General features: G+C 38.4%; 1 protein-coding gene across 1 annotated transcript in view; it reads left to right on the top strand.

The window, feature by feature from the left end:
• Positions 1-1422: 1422 nt before the first annotated feature.
• LOC139147181 (puratrophin-1-like) overlaps positions 1423-11534 on the top strand; it is a 102435-nt gene continuing 92323 nt past the window's right edge. Inside the window, exon 1 of the mRNA XM_070718113.1 lies at positions 1423-1616. Within this exon, the coding sequence (XP_070574214.1) occupies positions 1560-1616 (57 nt within the window). The 5' untranslated portion in view covers positions 1423-1559. The remainder of the gene's footprint in view (positions 1617-11534) is intronic.

The following is an 11534-nucleotide window of genomic DNA, read 5'->3' as shown; positions in this document are numbered from 1 at the left end:
CAGTTGAGGTAATGATCGACTTCCCCAAACTCGGGCTGCTCCTTGCCTTGTTGTGTGCTGTTACAACACGGTGAAATTTAGTGAGCATATTATGTTCTCGTATCAAACTTGAAAGTTTGAAGACAAACTATATGTCACTTGTCAGTTTATCGCGGACCGTCCGCACAGATGCCCTACTATTCCTTTGTCATTTGCACACTTAAGGGAGCGTTCAGTTTTTACGGCCTGGGGGGGCCGGCAAAATCTTGTCGCCGGTGTTCAAAAAAAAATATAGACCCCCCCTGCATTTTTCGTGAAAAAAAGATGACCCCCCTTTGTCAGATGAAAACATTTGATGACCCCCCCCCCCCCCCCGCTGAAAAATAACCAAAAGCCATATGTCAAATTTACCCGCATGGTTTGGATTTGAACTCCGGTACGCGGCACACTTTATTCGTGTAGCAGAGATGCCAGTGCACAAACTTCTCAGCCACATCCATTGAAACGTCTGTTAATTAGGACGACTGTAAGGCAATTTTTAACTTCATTTCCATAGACAACTTATGTCCATGGACATTGTATAAAGTAAACTTTATTGGAGTGGTTCCCAAAGGCAGCCCTCCGGTTAAGAGGGTCATGGGCCATTACGTAAAATCAACTTTATTCTAGTGGGCCACCAAAGGTGGCCCGCCGGTAAAGAGGGTTGATCATGGCTATTGCATAAAGTAAACTTTACCGGACAGGGCTGCTGAAGGCGTGCGGCCATTAAGATTGCCATTGGGTATTACATAAAGTCAATTTATTGTAGTGGGCCGCCGCAGGGGGCCCGCCGGTAAAGAGGGTTGATCATGGCCATCGCATGAAGTAAACCTAATTGGAGTGGGCCGCCAAAGGCGTCTGCCCGTTAAGAGGGTCATGGGTAATACATAATGTATATTTATTGTAGTGGGCCGCCGAAGGCGGCCCGTTGGTAAAGAGGGTCGATCATGGCCATGACATAAAGTGAACTTTATTGTTGGTATTATGTTTTTGAAAATGTGGTGACCCCCCCTTACCTACCAGTGAAAAAGCGACGACCCCCCCCTTTGCGCATTCAAAATTACGATGACCCCCCCTTGGATTTTGCCGCCCCCCCCCCCCCGGCCGTAAAAACTGAACGGTCCCTAACATGCTTAAAGTCAGTGCGATACTTTTGAAAAAAAAAAGGTGTTGGTTGCAACATGGAGGTAGTAGGAGGTGGTTGCAATGTGTCATACATGTCGACCACGTACATACAGTATACCGTGCGAACGCCAAACCAAACCGTACTCAACATTTCTAGAGTTGTGTTGGGGCACGGTCCCTCCACAAAAGGGACCGACCGTGGTTGGGGTCAACGATTACATTATTGAAACGATATCACGTGAATAGATTAAACTGCGCCTGCGTAGTCCTTCTTGAGCTAGTCTGCTCTACGGAAATGAATATGGCGGCGAAGTCGACTGCTTGTTGCGATGTAAAACATAAACTTGTAAGAATAGGCGAATTTACTTCCGTGAACAGTTAAGACAGTCTTTACCACGCAAATAATACTGACAAAGATGGCTTCTTCTAAGGGTAATCATAGAAAGCAACAGAGAGCCGCTGAGCAAAAACAGGTTAGTTTATCACTGTTAATTATGGCGATCAGATCTAGAGCATCGGACTGGTGCACATATGTCATGCGGACGGTTGATGGGACTCGAGTAATGTTCTACCCACGTACTGGCGGATATTTACAGTCGATAAATTTTTCTTCCTGTTTTTATGATAGCGATGATATCTTATGTTGTTCGGAGGTGTAGACCTTGCCATGCCGTATGATTAGCGGCCTCAGTACGTCTGTAAACACATGTTGTCGTTTGTTTTAGTAATTAGTTTGGTTGGGCAGCTGGCCGCCATGCATCCTTCATTGCTGCAACTAGTGCAAGGATCAAACTTATTTGATAACGCGGCAACTTGTAAGGCAGCAAAGAATAAACTCGTTTGCGTTTGTCAGTATATCTCTGTGATCAAATGTTTTGTCGTCTGCAGTACGATACGACTTTTCAATTTGTCTCTTTTTACCCGCGGCCGAAAATGCAAGCCATTAGCACCAATTAAGAATTTGCATGTCTGTAGACGTGTTAATGATGGTTTCCTTGTAATTCATTGTAAATGCAGCAAGAACAATACAGTCGTTTCAATGGAGTGTTATGTAAATTCAAATACATGTAATTGTCACAACCATAGACCCTCGAGAAAAACGTTCTCTCGAGGGTCGATGTTACAACAAAGTTAAGGTCACAGTTCCTAGTAAGTGTCAAAATGGGGCCAAGCTCAGAATTGTAGCCACAGTGCAAACTTCCGATTCCATGTGAACAATCTGTTAACAGAAGTATACTAAAGGTAAGTGAAAAATGGGTTTTACAGTACAATCCGGTCACATGGAGGTACTGATCATTGAGCTACCATGGTACTGAGCAAGACGCTTGTATCTCCATGGTCTGGTAGTGTTTGTTGCACTGCCATGGCGTGAATCAAATTCAATGTCCGGATATTCTCTCTATTGTTTCAAGAACAATACATTCTCCTCTATTTCCTGGCCACTTGCAATTGACCGCGACATTATCTTTTCCTGTGAAAGCTTAAGTCTATAGCTTGGCAAGTAGTACTCTGGTATGTTGTTTTTTCAAGTTCAATAGTAAATTCCTTTTTATCTGCCTCTTTGTGTTAGCAACACAGCCAGTCAATTTTTGAAGTTTCTTTTGACCTGACCATTTGCTTTGTTTTGTGTCAAAACTTAAAAAGCTTTCCTTAATCCTATTTTGATGTAAACTACATTTCCCGGGAACTAAGGAGATTTAGGATTTTTCAGGGCATAAGTCAATGTTTTGTGGTGTGCAAAGGTTTTATGGAAAGATAATAGACACTTTGTAACAGGATGTGGTTTTGTACTTTGAGCAGTCATGTTTGCATCATGTGGTCAAATACATAACATGTGCTCAATGTTGCAGGGAACTCGGTGTTTCTCAGTGTATATTGTATCTTGACATGAAACAGTGTATCGGCTTGACTGTTGTGGTGGTGTTGAGGTATAGGAAACATGCCAGTATAGTTTGTACAAAATTTCTTACTACTGAGAGAATATCACAATAGGACTGAAAATGTAGGCATGAATTTTTATTAAGATGTATCAGTTTGTGTGAAAGTAAAGTTTTTTCAGTGGTCTCATATAAGTAAACTTTAAACAGTGGGGATCATCTATATTTTTTGGTACATTCACAAGTATTCTTGGTACCAAAGGAAGGTTTCGTTTTGATATGACAAAGAACTTGTATTGGTTCAGAATATGTGACTGGTGATTGACTGTTTGATGGTAGAGAGTTCCTTCAACACATTTTGGTTGCAAAAGGATCTAGGTCCCTTTAAAAAACTCCATTGGATGTGTTATGCCCCCATACCAGTGAACCCTGGCAATAACTATTGATATAGTGGATATAAACTGTGACATATCCTTTCATGTCGTATTCACAAGTGATTTATGGATTCTGCAGTTTGACCATGTACAGCCTACCTTAGCAAAAAAACATGGCATCCAGTGTAACTTTATGGTTGATTGCATACATGTAGGTCTGGTCAGTCTATTTTGTTACAAATAAAAGGATGTACATTATGCTAATATAGCCAGGTCAGAATGTACCAGTAATTACCAGGCTGTTAGAGTAATTACTTATATTCATAAAATACATGGTGGATGTCTGATATTGATATTTTAATGAGGACTTCCACTTCAAGTTGTCACTGGTACACATATTTTCTGTGTTCTGCTGAGAAAATAGGTCAGCATTTTATTGTTCAACTGTTGTCTGTAATCAACAGTAATTTCAAATGTAAGACCATGAAAAGGTGTGGCATTGGTGATTACCGTAAAAACCCTATTAATTTGACCACCTTATTTTTTCTCCAAGTGTAATTTTAGTTTACCTGTATCAGTTTGATCACCGATGGAAATTGGGACTTTCTCAATCTCTAATAATTCAACCAACAAATCATGTCAAGCTGTTTTGCATATATTTTATTTTTGATAAATACACATAACAATACAATGTCATAGTCGGGACTTTCAGGAAAGTCACCTTATCAGGGCATGAGATTTGAGGCGAGCGATCGCTCCGCTCGCCTAGCGCTCGCGCAAATCAAAATCCACGCGAACGATTTTCCGCTCGCGTGGCAACTTGGACAGGACTGCGACATGTTCACAGAATGAATGCACTGCAAAAAAACTGGCGTCTGAGCACGTGTTCATCATCGGAATGACAGGCTACAGCCTGCAGACTTTCAGCTTCTTTTTTGTAAAAATTAATTAAATTGTAGCGAACATATGGACAAGAGAAACAAAGGCCATGCGTACGTGTGCCAATACCGTGTCTTCTATTTCTAAGCTTTGCTATACACGGTCCCTACAGGGGATTAGCCGTGGCCGTGGCTAGTAAAACTCATCAAATTGTGTTGCTTTATATGCGATGTCTGTACAGAGTACGCAACCAGGACTATATTGAACGTAAGCCTGGCATCTGTCCGGAGCGAGTAGATCATTACAGGCAATTCATTCAACACGAATTTTGCGATCCTCCCTCGTTTGTTCGTACTTATTTTCTTGAAAAGTGTTTAGCTGACTTCATAATTAGGAAGAACCGTATTCTCGATGAATTAGGAGCACAGAGATTTCGACAAGAACTGAATATGCAGTTTGGAGAAATATTTGAAGACGTTGATGCACGATCACCGCTCTAATATTATGCGTACTATGAAAACCTCCTCGGAAATACGGCGCGCAGTTTCTCCGCCGAAAACAGCCGATTTTGAATCCAAAACTTGCAGTGATCTTCGTTTTCGAGCACACCCACCTCGCCTAGGTACACGATGTGCTCAGCCGCGCTTATAAACTTAGCCAAAGCCTAGTTTTCTCTCTCTATGCGAGGGAAGCGTTCGTATCCGCGCGGCCATTGTTAATCTCATTCAACCCATGAGCACTCGGGCGAAAACCAGCCTGGCAAACAAAAGAGCATCGCGATATCGAACTTCAAAAGTAGACGTTCTGAGAGGAGTGCAACAAGAGAAAATTGTGAAGTATGTAAAACTTCTGAAGCGATGAAAAAGAAATAATTATTTTGTCAACAGAAAATGATCATCGTACATTGTAATTAGCTAAGAGGTGGTTATAAATAATGTTAATTACGGAGTGCTATATCGATAGTGTTACCGGTATATCATAGCACAGCAAGTTGTCTGTATTTTGTAACTTGTCCAGTGATCAGGACTGTATTGCCGTTACTGGTTCTTACTATAATAATACTTACATTAAGTTCCTATAACAAACAAATATAACAAAAACAAAAAATAAAAAAAAAAGTAAAAATAGATATTCTCAATTAGAATGCACAAGACACAATTAACGATTTCATAATTCTTTTATTTGCTTCACTCTCCCTATGCATTTCAGGGGAGTAGTTTTATCACTCTCGTAACACTCCCGCAGATAATTTTAGGAGAGTGATTTTCAGCTCACCAGCACTTTTTAAATCTCATGCCCATTATGTTTCAATCATCCAAGATGGTAAGCATATCACTTATGAACTGTCAAAAAAGTTGAAACCCCTAATAATTCGACCACTAAAATTATTTTGGCTTTGGTAATTTTCTAATAATTCAACTATTTAAAAGTGTAATTATTTTTTTTTCTGGTCGATTTGATCCAGGCTTTTATGGTATGTACACTCATCAGAGAACTCTGTATGCATAACAAATGATTTTATCCTGGTCAGACATGCTATTTTGCTTTTGTGAGAATATTCATCCTGATGGCTGGACATAACTTTGTAACATTTACAATTCCCAACGAGTTGAGGACTCAAAGTGGCACTATGAGACAATGTCAAGGACGGGACATTATTTGAGTTGTGAAGTCTGTCAAGGTCAACCATAATTGTAAAAATTAATGTAACTGTTAAAATTTCAAATTTAGATACGTGGAGAAATATAATGATAATTGTAAGTTTTCACTTTAAAATTACAAAAATATTTATTGATCAAAAGTTTCAGATATGAATTGTAATTTATTGGCCTTCATAATAGTCCGAAGGATGGTTTAGCTAATTAAATAAAAAGGAATATGAAATAAATATAGATCTTATCACTGTTGTGTAGTTCCTGACATTCATATACTACATAAAGCTTGTTGGGAATCATGACGTAATTAACACTTGTCAAATTCAAATTCACAATCAACCATAGATCAGTTGAATGACATACTTCTTGGCACAGTTAATTTTTTAGACTGTTACGGTAAACCGATGGTCTGGTTGCCTATTAGGTTACATGTATGTTTATATTCAATGTGTTTTTTTAATTTTGATTTCAGAATTTTTACTTTCTCGTGTATCTTCACTATATATAATTCTAGAAATTATTGTTTTCATATTTTTTTGCATCTTTTTACCCTATATCCCTTTGTTGCAGTCCATCTTTAGTATAGAGAACAACAGTATTTAGACAAACCATTGTGACTGAATGTGCAATGTTGTTTAGATGTAGCATGCCTCTGCAATACAATACATGTGTATTGGAATTTACAATCAAAGTCAAATTTATATATGTAATTGTAAAGTGGACATGTCATATGCAACATTGTATACATGTAACATGTATATTGAAGTAGACCTTTTCCTGAAACCTGTGGTGTGTTTTATGAATCAACATGAATGATTGTGTTTTTAAAAGTTATAAAAGACAGAATGTCAGAACAATATGGTTTCTTTGTCAACTGTTTACAATTATTCAAAAACCAATTGTGTCCATAAAACATGGGAATATTTGCAATTAAATACAAGATAGAACACTTTGACATGACCCAAATTAAAACTGTATGAAGTTATTACATGTAAGTGATTACAACTGCTCTACATGATGTTACATGTTACCTGCCACCTGGTCTATAACAATTTATCTCCTCGTGAGCCAAAGGGCATGGAAGGTTATAGTAGATGGCATTGTTGAAAGGGTTAACATAGGCTGATTTTAGTAGCAATTATTTGTAAGAAACGAGAAAGGTTTGATTCAAATTGTGGACAACCAGATCAACTGTTTTCCAGCAATTGGTTGAGGAAATTGGGACATTTTTACACATAATGTAATGCTGACCCTAAGTAAACTGGCACCTCAGTTATCTCATACATGTATATATCAAAGTAAAAAATGTGAAATATTTGTCAGTTTTCCTAACTGTTAGCAATCATTTCTCCATTTACCATTGCTTTCTGTTCAGATATGAAATCAGTCTTGCCCCATGAAATGGGATATTTGGCAATGTGCCACCAATGTTTGAGGATAACTTGTTTGATATGCTTTATTGAAACGTTTTTGTTAAAAATATTGTAATTATTTATTTTATGAAAAGAGAAAAACATTGGAAGGCCTTGATACTAGGGAAATGAAATAAGATTGAGCAACATACAAGTGAAATCATGGTCTGTGTTGAAGTGGTAACTGGCTGGTTTCGAAAATTGAGAACTGAAGTGATCTATCCAGACAGATTGCTACTGTGTATGCAGGAATTCAGTGTTATCTGTAAGTGTTTAGACTATCAATGTAACATATACCAGAAAGGATACTGATAGTATATTTATCCAGTACAGTCTGTGCCAAAACTGTTCTTTACTTGAGGCAGTGGGTTGGTGTTTTCATAGTTGGACATGAGGTCATTGTAAAGGGTACATGCTATATATAATGAGAATTACAATTTAAACTTGACAACCCTGTTAGTTGGGTATTAACAGATTGCATGAACTTTTATAATATATCCTTATATTACAAGATACAAAATCACCTTGGACCATAGTTTTCCTTCAGGGCTGAAATAAACCTAAAATGTGCCCACAATTTGTCTGTTTTCAGAACAAATGTGTAAATCAGATTTTTCATGAGCAAAACAAATGTTAAATATACATTTTTTGTGAAATCTTTGTTGTCACTGCAGGTTTGTACAATTATCAAACTGTATACATGAATTGTTACAATTCTTAAAGTACTCTTCAGTCAATCCAAACAAATTGAACATTTCTTAACAAATGTAGAGTCAAGTTACATGTTTCTTCAATATCTTTTCTCTGTTTGAATTCAATGATCTTCCTCTCAATTTCATATTAATATATTCTATTCTCTGTTTAATATCTAAATACTTACATGTACCTTGGTAATGTGAATTCAAACATAATGAAGAAAACTTCCCTTGCCAGTTCGTGATATCTTCTGATCATTATTTGAATCATACAGCACATTTTCTTGAGGACAGCTTTGAATTGAAATTTAACTTTTTCTGATTTTGGAACATCAAATGATATTGAAATAGATGATCATAAATTTTTGTTATCATGTAAATGTAAGATAATGAAACTTGATATTATCATATATTTTAATCGTTTCAGCAAAAAGTTCTGAAATGATAGTGAATTATATCTCAACAACAAAAAGTGTTGAAATGACAGTGAATTATGTGTGTTATTATATATACACACGTATGACATGTGTATAAAAATACACGTCGATCCATGATGACTAACTCTAACTGAACTATATTGATAACCTTAGTGACTGCAATGGAATGTCTGCTAATCAACCGATGGTGTAACTTCTTTGCCAATAATAGAACAGAGTATACATACAATACTGATGTCTCGTCCCGTTTGCTGATTATAAGTGATAATGTATTCTTAACATGTACATGTACATCCAGGGAGTTTTCTGGTCTGCTCTAGCCTCCACAGTGAAGCTTGTTACACTAATTATATGATATGCATGTAACTTGATGATTGACGAATATCGGTTATTTCTGTTCTACTTGTGTCTTGCTTTGTACTTTTCTATAAGGAAGTTCTAATCCTGGTGAAGTTCAAACCCTGCAGCAGAAATTGAAAACCAAGGCATAGCACAGGGGGCTGTCTACATGTCGGTCCCCAGGGGTGGGTAGGTGTTTCGTTATATCGCTAATAAAGATACATTCTACCAACCTTTTGTGTTTTCGGTCTTAACTTAGCACTGCCCTTGACAATCTTGCGTATACGTTTTATCAACATGCTGCGTCTATTATCTGATGAGTTTGAGTGCCTAATTAGCCAAAGTAATCAAGGGTAAATTACTAATCTGTGGACGCTCTCACCAGATTATCACCGGATTAAATTTGACACAGTCAATAACGAACGCACCAGCAAGGTATAACTGAAGAAAGGGCTGAAACTCTCAAAAGCCGTGTCCAGAGGTGGTCCGTAAAACTAGTGGACACTTTATATTCATGTATTCATAAACAAACAGAAGGCAAAACAAACTTGAATATCATTTGTAAACGAACAGGTCGGAAAGGAGGACCTCCAGGAATGCGTGGTATGTGTTCAACACACCTTGGTAACGTATCGGAGATGTGTTTATACTCTTCCTGCATGCTGGCCCGGCAAAAACCACGTTGGTCGACGTGTCTAACACCGCATCGAACTGAATCAGATTTCACGGGTATATTGAAAAATTCCGTGTTAGTCGAGAACAAGAACAGAAAAGACTTTATAACTCGACGGTCGAGCTCGCCTTCAACTTGTCCAGTTTATCAACTGCGTTCTTGCAATACGTACACTTTTGTATTAGTCTTTTTTTTCAAATAACAAAAGACATGTTTTACATACGACCGATCATGTGCTCTGCACAGTAGTGTTGTGGGTTGGTGACTACGTGCTTGCAAATGTTATACACCGCGGTATTTTGCTTTGAATTTTTCAATTGACCCCATGTGCTAAGTTACACAAACAAGAAGGTCGAGTGTTCTCTCTGCAAATCAAGAAGTATTTCGAACAGAACGATTCAGATATCTTGACATCAACATTACTAGCTACGCAGCTCGAAAGTTATGCTCGGAAACAGGACGTGAACGTTAGTCAAAGCCGGATTTTGGGCCACATATGGGATTTTGCATGGAAAGCATGCAATGTACTGCATACTGCTTATGCTCCCTTGGGTCTGAGACTCTCGCCCTTTCGGCCATAAACGTCATTGAGCTGCCAAGAATATAGTGCAGTCGCGTGAATCTGTGTATATTTTGATACATTATTTTATCAATCCTTATACTCAACTACCTAACGCATCAAACAAGGGTCATGTCAGGTTCTTAGGACATTCTCCAAAAGACATATAATCGATTAGTGTCGCGGAATGATTTTCACTAGGTTTGAGAGCTAATAAATAACTGGTCGTCAGTGTGTCTTCGCATACCAAATCGACAAGTGTAGTACTAACTTCGAGGGATCACATCCTTCACTGTAAAGTTGTTTTTATACAAAACACATTTTCGAGAAAGCTGACGTACAAGGGAAAGACACAGCGACTGAGTCCGACGGACGGCGAAAAAAAACCAGTGCATTCGCATTTGTGTCCGATGTACACATCTCTGTTAGTCCATTCTATCAGTCAACGAAGCCTACGTCAAATTGTAGTGAACTCCGAGCAAAGTCCCACATAACATGTAAAGACGAGAGGGTGGCCATATGATGATGGATTGCATAAACTTCGAAGTCTAACATCCTTAACTGTAAAGCTGCGGTTTTTATACAAAAAAAACCACATTTTGGTAAAGCGAATGTGCGAGGAAAGACGGGGAAAGACACCGTGATCGCGCGACTGAGTCCGACAGCGGCGCAAGAAGTGTTTCCCCGACAGTCAGACATATACAGTATGCTATATCATGCATTTCTAAAGCGTGTCCAAACGTTGACATAAAAAGATATGTCCAAAAGGTTTTGTTTAGTTATTACATTGTTACGCAGGGTTCACGTGGGTTCAAAAACTGACATAAAAAGATATGATGTCCAAAAATTCGTTTTATTCAGCTGACTGATTTATCGTCTTTGCTATATCGTCTTTGCTATGGCTTAAACATCCCCGTTTTCGTTCGACAAGACTGTGACATCAATATCTCCCCAACATATAGATCAACCTGGTTGAGTATTACTATGCTTCCAATGTGTCTTTGCAGCTTTCATCTCGTCTGGAAACGAATAAGCATATATAAGGCATGAAAATACTTTTGCCGACTAGTCAGTTTTTATGTTTACAAGCGGCGAGTTTCTTCCCGCAAACGATGACCGGCTGTAGTCAAAAATACATAGATTGTCATGTCCGTGTTTATAAACATGCCGATGAGCTTGACCCTCGATCCCAAAGCATGTTGGCTAATTTGTTTACCTCTATCGATCATGTGGGCTTAAACTAAACATTTCTAAGGTTAAAGGTTTGTAGTTCCGGCTTCCGGTCTGACGGACCACATCGGGACACTGACTCCACCGCTTCGATTAGCGTCCTACAGCTCAAAGAAGCAACCGACGAAGGCATAAATTGGCCTGTCCCCGTTTAAACATGTCAGAAAACTGTTGACGTTCGAAAAATTAGGAAATGTTTATTGTAAAGTAGATTTCTGTGAACACGGCTTTTGAGAGTTTCAGCCCTTTCTTCAGTTATAC

This window comes from Ptychodera flava, chromosome 13, assembly GCF_041260155.1.
Source record: "Ptychodera flava strain L36383 chromosome 13, AS_Pfla_20210202, whole genome shotgun sequence".
NCBI classification, from domain to species: Eukaryota; Metazoa; Hemichordata; class Enteropneusta; family Ptychoderidae; genus Ptychodera; species Ptychodera flava.
This window is presented reverse-complemented; position numbering and strand designations above follow the sequence as displayed.